Source organism: Ceratotherium simum, chromosome 12, assembly GCF_057802395.1.
Source record: "Ceratotherium simum simum isolate JZ-2026a chromosome 12, ASM5780239v1, whole genome shotgun sequence".
Taxonomy (NCBI): domain Eukaryota; kingdom Metazoa; phylum Chordata; class Mammalia; order Perissodactyla; family Rhinocerotidae; genus Ceratotherium; species Ceratotherium simum.
The window spans coordinates 9517584-9536469 of NC_141911.1; the positions used below are offsets into that span (position 1 = coordinate 9517584).

General features: G+C 37.0%; 1 protein-coding gene across 3 annotated transcripts in view; it reads right to left on the reverse strand.

Annotated features, from left to right (window-relative positions):
- KIF13B (kinesin family member 13B) overlaps positions 1–18886 on the reverse strand; it is a 192544-nt gene that overhangs the window by 100337 nt on the left and 73321 nt on the right. For all 3 annotated transcript variants that reach the window (XM_087437381.1, XM_087437383.1, XM_087437382.1), the window contains 5 exons: positions 15798–15932; positions 13636–13748; positions 12345–12456; positions 4014–4226; positions 2511–2621 (listed from right to left, as the gene is read on the reverse strand). In XM_087437381.1, coding sequence (XP_087293507.1) covers positions 2511–2621; positions 4014–4226; positions 12345–12456; positions 13636–13748; positions 15798–15932 — 684 coding nt within the window. The remainder of the gene's footprint in view (positions 1–2510; positions 2622–4013; positions 4227–12344; positions 12457–13635; positions 13749–15797; positions 15933–18886) is intronic.

Genomic DNA, 18886 nt, shown 5'->3' on the forward strand with positions numbered 1-18886 from the left:
TCACTTAGGTGTGCATTTCCTAGTGAGAATATAAAAGATGAAAATAAGAGACAATTTGGTATCAGAGATATGGCACTGGGCTTAGAAATTAGTCAGTTTGAGTTCTGTTTGTTTACTCAAAAATATTATTGAGCACACAATTTAAAAAACTAAAAGATACGGCTTTTTTCTTGAGAACCTTCCAAATTCATTAGGTAATAAGAGTATACACAAAAAACTGAATTAGTAAAGTATTGCATGATTTAGGGTCAAATGGCTACAGATAGTTTCCATAGGAATTAATAGCAGGGACGATCCTGAGAGGGCTGGCATACTACAGCAAGATGACACAGAGCACAGAGGACTTGTGCAGAGCCTAGCTCTCCAAAAATGATGTAAAAAGTCCTTCAAAAAAGAAACTGATTTAACTTAGTTTACCCAGATTTTCCCAAAGTTATCTGACCAAGGACCATTTTTTTCCCAGAAGACTTCTTAGCAACCTGTGGCTACACTGCCAGTAATCCATTTTGGAAAATGCTAGTCTGTATTGGAAAGCCGCCAATGGTCAACAGACCAGGTCTTTTCCAGGGCAGAAGAGAAGAAAGCTCAGCAGCACTGAAGCCTGGGGCTGAGAAAAACAAGATGCTGAACGAGGCGTTGGACAAAATCAGGCATAGTCCTGCAAAGGGACATCCGAGAGAGGGAGAGAACGCTTAGGTAAGGAAAGACGCGCAAGATAAGCTTCCCTAGCACTGCATCTCATTTAGATCTGTCCTGCTTTGTATCAGCAAAGCAAGCCAAGCACAACAGCACTTCAAAGTCAATGTTTTAGTCTTGGACGAGCTCAAAACGCTCACACAAATTAGTTCCAAATTGAACAATTACTAGACTGACTTATAATACATGAAAAACAAAAGCGAAATATGTAATGAGAAGCAAAATTTATATTCTGGTGTATTCTCTTCTCTGTAATTTGAGGAATATGCTTTAAAATAACCCAGTGCAGGGATCAGATAAACAAGATTGGGCATATGTGGGTCTTTAATGAAACCGGGTGATGGTACATGTGGATTTGTTATACTTTTCTCTTATTTTTATCTATTTTGAAAATGACTATAATAAGAAATGTTTTAAAAATTGACTTAAATCCTAGTCAGCACTAATATAAATATAACATCCACTTTATACTACATAATCATAGTACTGTCCTACAACATCTGATGTATAGATTGATTCTGGACAGCACATTTAAAGATGGAATTTACTGGGTGACAAAAGAAGTAGCAAGTTCTATGTATTTCCTAATACAAGGAACAGCTGAAAATACTAGAGATTTTTAACTTTAGAAGAGGGGAAGAAGCAGAGGTGACTTGAAATATCTGGCTAACAAGAGGGCTGGTCTTGTAGGGCTGTTGGGAAGATTAAATAAAATACTATATTTAAAAGCGCTGGGGCCGGTCTGGCAGCATAGTGGTTAAGTTCTCGCGCTCCACTTCAGCAGCCCGGGGTTCACTGGTTCGGATCCTGGATGCGGACCTACACATCACTCATCAAGCCATGCTGAGGTGGCATCCCACAGAGAGCAACTAGAAGGATGTATAACTATGACATACAACTATCTACTGGGGCTTTGGGAAGAAAAAAAGGAAAAAAGGAGGAAGATTGGCAATGGATGTTAGCTCAGGGCCAATCTTCCTCAAAAAAATAAATTATAAATAAATAAAATTAAAAAATACAAGGGCTTAGCATAGGGCCCAATACATAAGGATACCTAATACATGTTGGCTATTATTGTTATTATTAGTTACTACATACAAGTGGGACACTTATTCTCTTAGCTTTGGAAGAATAAACCTGGGCCAATGAGCAGAAATGAAATAAAAAAAGATTTGATTAAATAGCTACTATTAGAGTTGTCCAATCATGAAAGACTGCTTGACGGAGTGCTAAGCTGTACATTACCATATTTCTAAAACAGAGGTTGAATAACCCTCTAACAGGAAAGCCATAGAGTGACTTTTTTACTACACAGACACTTGGACATTTTAGGATTTTCTCCAAATGCTAATGTTCCCACCCTAAAATTTCACAACTCTATATTAAGTATTCTAAAAATGAGAGACAGTCACCTCAAGTATTTCATATTACTTTTACTCAGTTGTCATATAGAAGCAAGAAGTTCATAGCCTAATATCTACTAATAATAATTTTGTAGTTTGGACATGTTCCTTAGGTCTGCAAAGCACTTAACAGAATTGGGTATTCAGAGCCAGAGGCTAGAAAGTAGTTATATTTCATTAAAAAAAATTTTATGAAAAAGTATTTCCTACATAATAATCAATTAATTGTAATTATGTAATTTTATCCTTCAAATTAACTTTATAAAGTATAGACTCCTGGATCTGATTTTTATGAATGACGCTAGATTTGCCATCTTCAAAGCTAAAAATCAAAAAGGAACCAGAAACGCCTTCTGAGTCGCACTGCGCAAACTGCTACGAGGCTCTCCTCTTTAATCAGGAAGCACGAACCTGTGCAATCTCTTCAGTTTTCCTTAATTTCTCCTCCCAGGTCACAGTCATTTCCTGGATTAGCTTCTCTGATTCTTCCAGCCGGTCTTTTAGCTCTGGAGATTTCATTGCCTACAAGCAAAATGTTTATTTCATGAAATGTCCTTAGGATGCCCTGAAAAAAGCATTCGCTAAATTCAGAAGGACAAGTAACAATCGGCCTCCTCTCAGCTCTACAGCTCACTGAGGTCTCTGATCCACTTGAGACATAACAGTGACTCACTGATGCACAGCCTCCAGACTGTATGGGTCCCACAAAGTCATTCAGTCACCCAAGGTGGGCTTGAAAGGAAGACAACTATTGCCGTTTCCTCCAACCTATTGTTATTGTGAAGATCTAATTACTAATGATTTAAGGAGACAGAAAGTTCAAGCTATCAAGGGCTTATTTTTTAAATCCCAATAGGTCATATATCCGGACTCATACGCATGATTCATTCTAGCCTTTACTGATGACTTCAGGTATTTATTCAAGTACATACAGACTAAATTCGGACATGTTGCAAACTGGATTGCCTTGTTAATACCAGGAACACAGAAAGAAAATTTTAAAAAATCTTGATGAACTGTAAAATTATTCCTGTAAAAACAGGATAAACTTCAACGGGCAAAAATGTGATCAAGATCATATATTATACCAATTTAATACCAGAAAACAGGTTATGAGAAAGAAGAGCACGATGGTCCCAACCCCAGAAAAGAGTGCCACAGTGCTGGGAAATTGTGGGAACAGAAATGCTCAATAAACCAGAGATCCTGAATCTGATATTTTATTCCACTTTTGACAAGAGGATGAGCATTTGGTTGTAGGTTAGAATTGGGCAGGTTTCAAATTCAGTAATGGAACACAAACGCCGTACATTATAGAATGTACTAAGGACAGTGGAAACAGAGTACCATTCAACAGATGGGTACTTCTGCTATAAAATTATTTTTTTCTACAAACATAACTAACCCACAACACAGAAAAACTAGAATATTAAGGTGTGTAAGACCTGCTTAAGATTTCCATTCTGACTTCAACCAGTGAACAAATGATACAACAAAAATCTGATTCCTCTCCCAGACCCATCCATTCTATGCCCACTCTCTACCATCTTCTGCAATAAAATTAAATTATATACATTTTCTTGCAAGTGTCTCTCTCTTTCTCTTCCTTATTCTATTATACCTCTTCTCTGACACCTATACTGTGGAAAGAAACATTTTATCAACTCCCTTTATTCTCTTTATTCTCTCTTCCTATTCAATCTTTTAACACCTGAAAAAACTCTCTAAATTTCAACTACGACAATCCATCTGTCTTCCTTTATTTATGACGCATCTTAAATTTCTCTTCCTATAGGAAATTCAAAAATCCTAAGTGGAATACTCATCACTTACAGCTAAGGGGAAGAAAATTCAAGATCTAGCTTTACTAGGTTTTCACAGACCCATGAAGCATTGCTCAGCCGTGCGTTATACCTCTGCTTTGGTTAGCTGCTCTCGGAGTTTTTCTACTTCTTCCCGGAGATCTCGGATAATTCGTGCATTAGGATCCTCATTCACCACAGCGTGGTTCACAATGTTCTTGGCGCGATCTGCATACCGCAGAGTTGAGAGGGTTTCGTCATAGTTATCAGCTGCTGGACTCACAGTAGCTACCATGGCTGTCTTGCTATTACCCCCAAGACTGTCCTAGAGGAGAAAAGAAATTGAGCAGCATTTTAAAGTTGGAAGAAAACACCATATGAGAAATTTGAAGTCAGAAATGGTGAGATAATGTCTCAAGGTCAAACACATATTTAAGGACAAAGCTGGGACTAAAATACAGGTATACTGACTTCCAGGCCCAGGCTTCTTCTTCTCTGCCAAGGTACTTTTCTGCAAAAGGGAGCTTTGGTTTTTGAGAAAAAACAGGGAAACACAATGAAACCTACATTTATTTCAGTTTAATAGAAGTTAATTGTATGCCAATTTATCCTCTTTTAACAGGCAATAGGATACCATACATCAGCAGACTACTCAGAATAAAAAAGGATGATTTCTTAAATACCTACAAAATCTTCCTTAGAGGAACTGAACAATCATGATATTATCTGTTATCTAATCAAAGACTGATTACCTACAATCTACTCCATAATGCCATGTACTTGGAATCTCTGTGAAGCCTGAATAATGGCTCAGAAAGTATTGCTGTTACAAGCTATCAAGCTTGTAACAAGTAACAAGCTAAATTTTTTCAAACATAAGGTACAATTACAGTCTTAGAAAACAAAAGATATGCTGAAGGTACTTCATTTTATTCCCTCTGATAGCCTTTCAAAAACAACTAAAATAGGCTTCATGTTCTACACAATCACTTCTACAGTTCAGACAAGGGTGCTCAAAGAAAGATACTCATCTTCACAATACTAAAACTGGTAAGTATAGTGAAATGGGCTCCAACAAACTGAAAAAACTACTTTCTCACTTGAGAACATTAAAAATGACTATATATAACTCAGAATTACAAAACTACACTTGGGAAATGAAGTCTACCAACTCCACTTCACCATTCAAATGTGTAAGTAATCCATCTGCGGCAGGCAAGCTTGCAGCCTCCAAGCTGGCACCAACGCATCATCCCCCTCCCTTGGTGGGCAGGACTTGCTGACTTGCCTCTAACCAATAGAACACAGAGGAGGTGACAGCCTGCCACTTCTGAGATTAGATTATAAAAAGACTGTGGCTTCTGTGGTAGGTGTTTTCTCTTGCTCTGGGGAGAAATCACTGCCCTGAGTGAGGTGGCTTCATTCACAGGAGTTTGGAAGTAGATCTTCTGAAGCCTGCTGACAATAATTTAGGTGAGCAGATTCAACCCCAGTCAAGCCTTGCGATGACTGCACCCCCAGATGACACTGATTGCAGCCACATGAGAGACCCCAGCCAGAACCATTTAGTTAAGCCGCACCCAGAATCCTGACCCACAGAAACTGTGAGATGATAAATGACTGTTGTTTCCAGCTATTATGTGTTGGGGGTCATCTGTTACATTGCAATAGGCAACTACTAATATATCATCCCAAGATGAGAAGAATTAAGCAAAAGACCAGATTCAATACCCTCTTTCAGTAATAGAATATCACTGAACTATAGATTCTCAAGATTAGAGAGAATATTCAAACAGGCCAGTATTGGGGAATTCATTAGATCACAAGAAAGCCAACTCTACCTTTGAGCGGCATTAACCAACATAAAATCCTTACTCTTGAAGATACAAAGTTTTTCCAATAGCAACGTATCTAAAATTTGTTCAAGCAATTTGTGATTAACACAGTCTTTGTGCACAAACTTTACTTAGTCCTCAGACTTTTGTGAATTACATTATTAGTATCCCTATTTTACTGATGAAAAAACAGAGGTTTATTCTGACAAAGGTGGTTGAATATCCCGCCTAAAGATCCAGAACTAGTAAAACAAAAACATTCTACTCCAGTTGTCTTCTGCGTTCCAGTGCAACATGACTTCCACTCCCCCACAACTACCCACAGTAACACAGTAACAAAATAACACCTGCCAACATAGCGAGAGCTCAGACCTGAGGAATAAGTAAGGTGAACCTGACACCTTTCCAAATTATTTTGTCCTAGTGTCAGAAACAAAATAATTCCCTAGGTATTTCTAACAATTCAATATAATCACAGACAATGTGTCCACTTATTCATCCATTACTGAAAATTCGGTTTTCCACAGAAAATCCAGCTAAGATCATTATATCTTTGAAGAAAATACACTTTAATACACGAAAAGGAAGGAAATACAAGTAATTTGGGCTTTTGGAAGCAAAAGCAATTTCTGTGAGGCCTGATGATTGCTTGCTTCACTCTTCACTTCTAGACACTGATCTCACATTGTTGGCACCAAGCTTTGGCAACTTCCAGGAAAATGTCTAGAATCATCCCATGCACATTAATGAAATGCCAATGTTATATATAAAGACCACAGGAACGACATCTCAGATTGCAACTCAGTTCACTAGCAATACTGTGGTGGGGTGCTGCCCTTCAAGAACTACTGTATTCTGCCAGCCCACATGAACAGCAAATGCTATCGGGTAAAAGGCGAATTGTAACAATGACTACCAAAGGAAAAAAGCATGCACATTGTGCTTCAATTTGTGCTGAGAAAAGGAAACCTGGCAAACAACAAATATTTGATATTTGAAAAGCCCTTGTGCATGAGCAACAATATGCTTATATTCAAAAATGGCCTCATGCCATCAGCAAAAAGGAAACAGCAACAAAAGAACTGGCACTCATTCAAGGAGAAAGTATAAAGCTTCTAGTTTACTCTTTAATTGTTTAATTAGGCAAATCAGATGAGCTTTGTTTCAAATGTAGCAATGGCAAATTAAATGGACACAGGAAAGAAATTTAATTTTGGAAGTCAGAATTTTTTAAGCTGAAAGAACTCTTTGAAGTCATCTAATCAAATTATTTCATTTTACAGATGAGAAAGTGAGACCCAGGAAGACTGACAGACTTACCAAAGGTTATACTGCTAGTTCAGAGCAGAGCTGAAATTATTCATGCATTCAACTCTTCATGGAGTTTACTATCTTGAGGGTGAGGCTGGTGAGCAAATACTATATGATAATAACTAAAGTAGGGATAAATACAATATGGTCTGGGAAAACAGAGAAAGAGCAGAAAGCCCAGTCTTGAAAGGTTAGGGGAGACTCCCAGAGAAAGTGACATTTGAGACCTAAAGATAAATAAGCATCACCCAGGTAAAGGGGAAGGGGGAAGAAAACAGGAGGAGAGATCGAAGAGAGGAAGAAGAATGTTCCAAATAGAGTAAGAATAAAGTCCTAGAAGTAAGAGCACTCATCACTTAGCTAGAATTTATAATAGCAAGAGCAAAAGATGAACAGTGAGAAGGAGGGAGGGGTCAGATTACAAAGGGCCTAGTTAAGTCACAAGACATTAAAGAATCTGGACTTCATCATAAGGGCCTCTGGAGAATTACTGAAGAGATTTAAGTTTCAGAACAGTATTAATTTAGAAAGATATTGCAACCTAACTGTAAAGAATGGAATGGACTAAGAAAGCTCAAGGGAGATGTTTCAATCATCCAGACGAGAGATGAAAGTCACTTTCATTAGGTAAGTGGCAGTAAGAATGGAAAAAAGTGGAGGAATTCAAAAGATATTCATTATCGGAGGATTCATTACCAGAAGTTACTCGATGATAAGAGACTCATATTTATAAGGTTACATGGAGAAGCAAAAATCACCTTAATACAAAATGTTTCTCCACTGACCACTTACCAAAGGAGTAACCACTGAACCCTCCCTGACAGAAGAGCACTCACATCTATCCCCCATGGAATCACCAAGTGTAGTTAGTTAGTTTCTCTCACTCTCACATGTTGTAAACATCAAGAGCACAACATAATTACAATGCAAATACAATGCAAAAAAAACTTGGAAAAGAAATAAAATACCTAGGAAGAAATTTAACCAAGGAGGTGGAAGACCTATACACTGAAAACTTTAAGACATTGTTGAAAGAAATGGAAGAAGACACAAAGAAATGGAAAGATATTCCTTGCTCATGGATTGGAAGAATTAACATAGTTAAAATGTCCATATTATCTAAAGCAATCTACAGATTCAATGCAATTCCTATCAAAGTCCCAAGGATATTTTTCATGGAAATAGAACAAAGAATCCTAAAATTTATATGGAACAACAAAAGACCCTGAATAGCTAAAACAACCCTGAGGAAAAAGAACAAAGCTGGAAGTTCACACACTCTGATTTCAAAACATACTACACAGCTATAATAATCAAAACAGCATAGTACTGGCAGAAAAACAGACACACAGACCAATAGAACAGAATTCAGAGCCCAGAAATAAACCCACACATCTATGGTCAGCTAATTTTTGACAAAGGAACCAAGAACATACAATGGAGAAAAGAAAGTCTCTTCAATAAGGGTGCTGAGAAAACTGGACAACCACATCCAAAAACATGAAAGTAGACCACTATCTCACACCATACACAAAAATTAACTCAAAATGGATTAAAGACTTGAATGTAAAACCTGAAACAATAAAACACCTACAAGAAAACATAGGCAATATGCTCTTTGACATCAGTCTTAGCAGTATCTTTTTGAATATGTCTCCTCAGGCAAGGGAAACAAAAGAAAAAATAAAGAAATGGGACCACATCAGACTAAAAAGCTTCTGCGTAGCAAAGGAAACTACTAACAGAACAAAAAGACAACCTGCCAATTGGGAGAAAATATCTGCAAATCATCTATCTGATAAGGAGTTAATATCCAAAATATATAAAGAACTCATTCAACTTAACAACAGAAAAACAAACAACCCAATTAAAAAATGGGCAGAGGATCTGAACAGACATTTTTCCAAAGAAGATATACAGATGGCCAACAGGCAGATGAAAAGATGTTCAACATCACTAATTATTAGGGAAATGCAAATCAAAACCACAATGAGATATTACCTCACACCCATCAGAATGGCTTTTATTAAAAAGACAAGAAATAACAACTGTTGGAGAGGATGTGGGAAAAAGAGAACCCTTGTACACTGCTGGTAGGAATGCAAACTGGTATAGCCACTATGGAAAACAGATTCCTCAAAATATTAAAAACAGAACTACCATATGATCCAGCTATTCCACTTCTGGATATTTATCCAAAGAACACAAAAACCCTAATTCAAAAAGACATAGGCACCCCTATGTTCACTGCAGAATAATTCACAGTAGACAAGGCTTGGAAACAACCTAAATGCCCATCAACGGATAAATGGATAAAGAAGATGTGTTATATATACAATAGAAAACTACAAAAAGAGATGAAATCTTGCCATTTGCGACAACATGGATGGATCTTGAGGGTATTATGCTAAGCGAAATAAGTTAGATGCAGTAAGCCAAATACCATATGATTTCACTCATATGTGGAAGATAAAAACAACAAGAAACAAACACATGGACAAGAGAATAGATTGGTGGTTACCAAAGGGGAAGGGTGGAGGGTGCAAGCGGTAAAAGGGCACATATGCACAGTGACAGACGGCAACTACACTTTTGGTGGTGAACATGACTGTAGTCTACAGAGAAGTCAAAATATAATGATACACACCTGAAATTTATAAAAACCAATGTTACCTCAAGAAAAAATTAATTTAAAAAAAATTACAAATCTTACAGAGGATGAGCAATTTCATGAGTTCGATGAAAGTTATGTTGGAGAATACTAAAAACATATACCAAGTCAAACAAGGATCAGGGAGAATTAGACTAAGAATTAAAGAAGTAAAAAGCAACAGGAACATAAAAGTCACCTCAAAAGAGATGATTTGCGTCTCAATGGATTCCAAGAGGCCTTGGGGAAAACAGTTTAAACCCCCAAATATGTTTTGCAAAAATGCCCCTACTTATGATCTTCCTGCAAAAGCCAAACACGATCAACAAGGTCATATCATTTTTAAGGAAAAAATATGACAAAAACCAAGGAAACTATTCATTTCTTTAACCCAAGAATTAACACACAGAAGTTACAATTATAACGTAATTTTACTAAACTGAAGATATAGTCAGCTTTTTTAAAAAGTGTGTGGTTTTGTTCCTCAAGTATTTTCAACAGTTTATATCAATGTCTGGGAAAAGTCAGGTGTGTCTCCTTCTAATGAAAAGTAACCTCTGATAAGAGCACAGCCTGGGCAAAAGAAGATGGGCAGCGAAGCCACCTCTGCATTCCCATCTTATTTCTGCCATTTACTAGTTCTGCATGCGTTACCTCACCTATGAAATGGGCACACCACCATTTACCTCCCAAGAAGTAAATGAGATAATGTATATGAAGCACTGAGCCCAGTACCTGATTTTCCTAAAACAAGTTCTCCTGGCCTCCAGCCTATGGAATGGCCACTCAATAATTACCTAGGCCATTTTAACTACGTCAATTTATTTAACAAAAGATAGTTCCTATTGTTGGTTTAAATGGACTGAAGTAGCAACATTGAAACAACAGGACAATGAATATTCTTTTAAACCAGGCATATCCAGGGAACAATCATGAATGATCAGGAAATATTTCTGTGGAAAGTTTGAAGAAGAAATAAGTATCTTATTGAGATTTCTTCTGGAAATTAAACAAATGAGATTTCAAGGTTAATTACTGACACATGAAGACCAGTACAATTATTTCCTTGGTAGTGAAATGTTTTGTAATATCTCTTTAACTCGAGTTATTTAGAACGGTTTTTAATTATCAAATTGTGTTTGTTTATCCTTTTGTTTTAAAAATTTCTAATTTTTTGGGCCGGCCCGTGGCTTGGCGGTTAAGTGCGCGCGCTCCGCTGCTGGCGGCCCGGGTTCGGATCCCGGGCGCGCACTGAGGCACTGCTTCTCCCGCCATGCTGAGGCCGAGTCCCACATACAGCAACTAGAAGGATGTGCAGCTATGACATACAACTATCTACTGGGGCTTTTGGGGGAAAAAAATAAATAAATAAAATCTTAAAAAAAAAAAAAATATTTCTAATTTTGCCGCATTTTGACCAAAGGAAGTAATCTACCTGATTTTCTACTGTGGCAAATTTCACTCAATACATCACATTGAAATGGTGTGCAGAGTTTTAGAAAGTCAAACTGAATACTAGTAACCCTTTGACAGTGTAGAAACTATGAGAAAACCCTACTCCCTTCACAAATGCAGTTCTCTAAACATGTCATGGACTGAGTCAAAAGTTGTGTCCTCTAGTAAGCTACTTAGGGGCCTGTGTTTAACTCATCTTTGCATCCTCAACCCCTAGCACAGTGAGTAACAAGTGTTCAACACATTCTTGATCAAGGAGAAAATGAGCCATCACAAGACTAAACAGGGCTCATAAAAGTATTTCTCCATTTTAAAAAAATAAAAGACTATTATTTTATATAGGTAAACTATTTTGTTCCAGGCTGGCCACTCTATAATGAGTTAAACTGTCACAAGATTTTATATCCTCTAATCCCTAGACCAATATCCAATTCACCAAGACTAAAAGGGCACCTCCAGGACGAGAGGAAACTTGGAAACAGTCTCTCTTTTCACCAAACTCCTATTACATGTCATTGATATCTCCCTCATGGAATCACTAACTCACGTTGTAATATTTTGAGTACACATCTTATCTCCCTTACTAGTCTCTGAGCAATTAGAGGACAAGGAATGTCCTGCATTTCTTTACATGTTCCTCATAGCACTTCATACAGTTTTTTTTCTTTCTAATTTCTATTTCTCTCATTCACATGGGATCAATTAACCAATGAATGACCATGTGCTCTACTCTGTATCCTTACACAACACCTTTAAGAAGCTGAAAGCAAATTAAAATGATCGTGAGTAATCTTAAAGTCAAACAGAAAAACAAAGCCCAAATGTCAGTCAAACAAAAGGAACCTGTGAGAAAGCTGGAGCAGTCCAGCTGAGTCTGTAAGACAGTAGGAGCTCCTTTTCTATGACTCACGCAGCTACAGATTAGCACTAGCTCTTTTTTCTATTTCCCCAAATCTCAGAGGCAATTATGCGATTCAGTGTGCCCGAAACTCCCACTGCTTCTAGGTTCTGGTGAATCAGGAAGAAATCTATGCTTAATCCATTAAAATTATGATTATCATTTAAGAGCCTAATGATTATAATTCTGAACACTGATGGAGGAAATGACAATTGGGAGGGATTAATATTCTACTCTTTATTCTTACTTTTCACCAACCACCAAGAGTATGCCAGGAAAGAAAAAAAAACTTACTTTGAGCAGCCAAGTGAGAACTGAATCACGATATGGAACAAATTTATTCTTGTTTTTGCCAGCACTCTGATCTGCTAGGGCTGAGATAACCAGACCGAGGGTTGTGAGGGACCTGCATGGTGCAACAAACCATAATAATCATAAAAAACTGAGTATATCAAATGTCACATTTTAGCACAAAGATTGAACATCAAGATGCCTTTGTACCTGGCATGAGAACAGCACTGTTGTCAGCATTTTGCTACTCAGTTTAAAAACACATACACTCTAAAAGCTGATATCTCTCTAACACTACTGTAAGCAATAAAATTGCTTAGCTCTATTATTACTTTTCATTTTTGTAAATAAAACATGTGAGCTGTAAACCTTTACGTCAAGATAACAACACAAACACCTCATAGCTTTACGAAAAGGAAGCCAAAATCATAATACACTTAATTAAAACACAGTACAAGGCAAAAAAAATTTTATTTATATATGTATATATATCAATCCCCATTCAATAATAGCATAGCATCTGGATGAGGGTGTTCTATGATCTCCAGTTGGTTACCGATGACTTGATATCTCACTACATGTCCTTCCGGGAGCCACAAAGATAGCCCACAGGAGCTAACAATTTAGCTTGAGGTAGAAAAGATAGCCATATGAAGGAACTGGTGAACAACACATTACCTCATAAAGCCCTAGCTTCTTGGAATCGATAAGCACAGCAGTCATAGAAGACAAAGCCCGATGTGGCTAGCACGTTGTTGTTTGTTCAGACAGTGACACCCAGGTCAAGATCAACAGCTGGACTCTGACAGACAACTTATCTTTGATTTTTCTATAGCTTAGACCAGTGGTTCTCAACTGAAGGGTGACTATGCCCCGACAGAGCTACTGGCTATGTATGGAGATAATTTGGGTTGTCACAACTGGGGGTGGGGGAGAGAGGGGGCAGATACTACTGCCATCTAGTGGGCAGAGGCCAGGGATGCCACTAAACATCCTACAATACACAGGACCACCTCCCAGGAAAAAGAATTACTAGGCCCCAATCTCAATAGGACTGCTCTTGAGAAACCTCTGACCTGACTGAGGCTGTGCTCCTCAGCCCCATCAGACATCACAACAAAACATAAAACAGGTTCGGGCACGTAAAAAAATACATATCTGAAAAAGATTCTAAACTATTTATTCATTATAACCTTAATCAGTCCAGAATCTTATTCTTTTAATAACCACAGGAGTTCCCCTATCTGGCTGTTAAATCAATAGAGCAATAAAAGTAAGCGTCTGAAAGCCTTACTTGTTGATATTGCTGCCCTCCTTCAGCCTGTCACCTGCAGCGCCAGTCTTCGTTGCTCGCTCACTGCCAGCTAAATCAACCAAGCTCAGTTTGCCCACTTTCTCTCCAGACGTCTGGAAAGTAAATTGACAAATACTACTCAACAGTTAAAGAATAAAGAAAGTAATACTGTCTCTACCGAATAAGTTCTTTATCAAAATCCTTTATTAAAGAGTTATTTACTGTTACTTCAAAATTAGTTTGCACTGCTATAAAACAGTATTAAGAAAACCGTACAATCTAGCAGTAGATACACACAAAATTATACACAACTCTACTAATTCAGATAGAGTGAAATTTATCTCAGAAAAACAGTGCCTCCCAAAATGGAACATTCTGAAGGGAACTCAATAAAATTTTCATAGAGAAGTATACAAAAGCACTTATAAAATATAAATTTTTATATAATTTGAAACTATGCTTAAAATTTCATGAATATTTACCAATCATTCTAAGGGAAAATATTTGCAATTATTACTGATGTAAAAAAAAAACATTAATCTGACTTTTATACAATAGGAAGATCCCTCAAAAATTCCACTCGCTCTAAAATTTTTCATATTATTGTTAAATAATCATTCCCTTATTTCATAATTCCAGGTATTAAATTTACACATTTTCCTAGTTGATATTATATATATATACATAGTGATATTTTCCTTTATCAAAAATGTTCTATTATCAATTCATATATATAAAATATAACTCAGCAGCAATATAAGAAATGTGGGAAACCAATGCCAAAATCTATAGACTGGATCATTTTTTAAAACTTTTCTTTAAAATACACATTTATATTTATTTCCATAAATAAATATGTTGCTAACAAAAGAATATTCAGGTTCTCAAATCAAAAGTACTTTTGGTTAGAAAAAAAGAATTCAGTATGCTTTTTGTTTTACGCTGAAAAGGAAATAGGAAACAAAGAACTTTTTCTTGTTAGACTAATCTTGATGTGATGGTAAAAGAAGAAAAATATGATAAAATCTTGCCAAAATTTAGCACTTTGCCAGGGTGATTATTTTAGCTTCTGGTATTTGAAACTGACTTGCTGACAGGTGGGCATCATCATAAAATATGCAAAAATTCACACTAAAATGTGAGTCACAGGGAAGTTTTCAGGGTATAGAAGCATATATATCTCTGGCTCTGTTTACTCTTCATAAGCTTCAAAACCAAATACTCAAAAAATTACTCTACAAATCTAGCCATCTTATAGTACAATTCCCCCAGTGCAATTTATTCCTTCTAATACTTAGCTGTTTAGCAGAAGGTAGTATTTCAAAAGTATCTCCACTACATCAGCTGGAGTATTAACATTAGCTTCCACTGTTAGCCATCATAATTTAAAGCTTTGTCAAAAAGTGCTGTGGCAGAGACTCTAGACCATCAGCTTGAATAACTTCTGTTCCACCTGCCTTTAGGTAGAGAGGGTAGAGAGCTAAAACCTACATTTCTCAGACTCTCTTGCAGCCAGGGTTCAGGATGTGACTTAGGTCTGTCAGTCAGATACACTTGCTTAAGATTTGGAAGCAAAAGTAAAGCAGAGGCCATTCCCCTGCCCCTTTTTTGTTTTTTTCTGCTGGGAAGCAGGATGGTGGAAATATGAGGTTTTCTACAAGAGCATCCCAGCACACACTCTCCAGCTTCCGGGGTGCTGCTGAAGCTGGAGAGTGTAACAAGAAAGATGACACGCATGAAAGAGTCTACTAGTTGCCTCCTTTTATCCAGTCTCTTCTTTCCAGAAGCTAGGGCTGACTCCTGTCTCCTGGATCACAGCAATGCTATGGGGTGTGCCTGGAACTCACAGCTCACAGCACAGTGGCAGCCTCAGAGGTAGTAGCATCCCTGGTGGATAAGATCTGTGTTGTTCTGGGAGTTATTCCTAGAGATTCAATCTAGAACCCACTCCTCCTCAGGTGTTCCAACAACTCTATAATCATCCAAATCTCTCCAATAAATCTCTTTCTGTTTACCTAGAGTGGCTTCTGTTTCTTATCCTGAGTCCTAATTGATACATGTCTAGCTAGGACTTTAAGTCATCTTATACCTGAAGGGAATAAGATAAACCATGATCCACTTAAGGGAAGAAAAAAAAAACAGTCGTGCAACTGAACACCTACCCCAGACTTCACGTCATACAAAGTATGTGTGAGGGTGATTTTGAAGACCGCATGGGATCGGCTACTCTCCTCATTCATGTTGGTTGCAGCAACTGTACGAGATTTGTTACCTTCAGACATCAAAGACTCAATATCCTAAGTTGAAACAAGTCATAGATGCACATGTCATTATCTGTCTAACAAGTATTAAAATTCTGCTATACTATAAAATGCATTAGAAGTTTCACTACTTAGTCAACCACATTTGGAGTTTACATTGTTTTTCAATGAACATGAAGAATACACAGAGTATAACAGCTAATACTGTTTATGAAAACTCAAATAAATTACATTATTTTCTGTACATGCAGACTGAAGTGGCAACTTTAAGAATTACAAGTTTAGAAGCTACATGTTAAGGCCCACAAATACACCATGCCAATCCTCATCTAATCTAGAAATTTTTAAGGTTTAGTTTCTTTAATTACAGAAGCAATAGAAGTTAATTGTTAAATCAAATTAGATTACAGTCATGTGCCACATAATGACATTTCGGTCAACGACAAATCACATATACGACAGCGGTCCCATAGTGGTACACCTAGTACCATATGGCCTAGGTGTATAGTAGGCTATACCACCTAGGTGTCTAAGTACACTCTATGATATTTGCACAGCAACAAAATCACCTAACGACACATTTCTCAGAATGTAACCCTGTCATTAAGCAGCGCATGACTGTATACAAATAATCAACAAACAAAAATAATTTGTAACCCCTTCAAGCAGGCATAGCACTATATCACTACCTTGGTGTATCTTACCAGACCTCTTTTTAAAAATGAGAACATCAAGAGACTACTTTTTCTGCACAGATTTACTGCTTTGTTGCCATTGCTGCTAAAACAGGGACAGCATGAGGCAATAGAAAGATCATGGGATCTTCATCTTTAAAAATGTTATAAGCTCTAAAACAGTTACTTAACCAATCTGAATTTTAGTTTCATAAATAACCATATGGATCTATAACATCATCTACCTTACAAGGATTTTAATGAGGAACAAGAAAGATGATATGTGTCAAAGAGTCTGCTAGTTGCCTCCTTTTATGCAGTCTCTTCTTTCCAGTAAAGGAACCCAATCTTTAGCTGAGCACATTGCAGCATAGCTGAGAGACTACATTTCCCAGATGCCCTTGCAGCTCAGTCTGGCCATATGACTAAGTTTTAGCAAATGAGAGGTTAAGTATAATACAGGTCACTGGGAATTTTCCTTAAAGGGAGTAGGCATGCTATTACACTGTGGTTCTAAGAGCCACCCTGACCTATGAGAATAAGGGCATTACCACAGAGCTGGCGGACTCTAGGTCCCTAACAGCATCTTTGGAGCCACCATACTAGCTCTCTCACCATTCCTTCTTTCATTCGTTTGTTCACTCAAATATATATTGAAAGCACCTACTATGTGCCAGGTAAAGTTTAAGATACTGAGGATACATAATGATCAAAACAGGTAATAATTCATTTTCCAAAGAACTTAAATCTTGTTACATTTTTTCTGTCATATGCAACCAAACACAACGCTGACACACATATATAAAAACTTTGAAAATCATAAGATTCTATTTTGCTGTATAAATGAAAAAGAATAATGTTTAAGGAAAAATTCAACATGATAAATAAAAAGCCTCAAAATAAAAACATTAACTGTGAAAAGAGGTATAAGTAGGCACCAGAATGAAAAAACCACAACAAAAGGTAACCACCACAATTTTCTAGATCCATTCTAAATCCATTTTAGATCCATTAAATCTGACAATCCTGAGGCTTAATGTAAAAGCTTTACCCTATTTAGCCTATATTTATTCACTGGTCTCTAATCTGTTGTCTCATGCATAAACTCTGTACTGAGCCTTTTAATTTTTTAAACAAGCAAAATGTCTTTTTATACTTTCCAATCTCCTCTGAGATCTCAAAAAAAATCCTGATCTCTCTCTGATGCTGCATAAATAAGTTCTCAAATGATCATTATTAAAATACAGTCATGCGTTGCTTAACTATGGGGATAAGTTCTGAGAGATATGTTGTTAGGCGATTTCGTAGTTGTGCGAATATCAGAGTGTATTTACACAAACCTAGATTGTATAACCTACTACACTCACAGGCTATTTGGTACTAATCCTATGGACCCACCCTTGTATATGTGGTTCATCATTGACCAAAATGCCATTATGCATTGCATGACTGTAACAACAATACCTAACATTTATATAAGTACTCTAGAGTTTTCAAAGACTTTCACATGCATTATCCCATATGATCTCCTCCAGGAAGCCTTCTGGACATCATCCTCCCTAGACACCTACCTATCCATTTAAGTTAGGTACCCCTTCTCCAAACTACAATGAATCTTGAACATGCATCTGTCACTGAATTTAAAACCATGTTTTATAATACCTTTATAACATCTGTAAGCATCTTGAGGGAATGGACCATCTCATTCATTTTTTATATTCTCAGTACCTAGCACAATGCCTGGCACATTGTAGGTGTTCAACAGATGTTTATCAAATGAAGTAAGTAATGTTTACTAAATGAAGTATCATTGACTAAATGACAAAATTGATTAATGAACAAAGGAACAAATGAACCTACCTCATAAGATGGTCAAGACAATAAAATATTTTCATTTTAAAAATTAGGACCAAGAGGCTTGGTGAGGTAGGGTGAATGATCCAGAGTCATATATGAGTTGTACAAAAGGATTAAGTTTCACCAAATCAACACTCTCTGACTCTTAACTCAATGTATGTTACATCATAGCATCTCACCCCACCCCCATTTCCCTAACTTGCAAAGCCGGATGGATTCACACAAAGTAGAACTGTGAAGTCTGAAAATGAAGAGAACTAACTAAAGGCCAGTGAGTGAGTCTCTCAAATCAGAAACAGGCTTTGAATTCCAACTACTCAACTTACATATTTTATTTCATTAAATCAACTAAATCACAAGCAACTTCATTACTTCATGTACTACTAAGGAAGAAAAAAAAGCTGCCATTTATCATTTTTAGATGTAATTGTGAGGCACATCACAATTTTAGAGCTCACA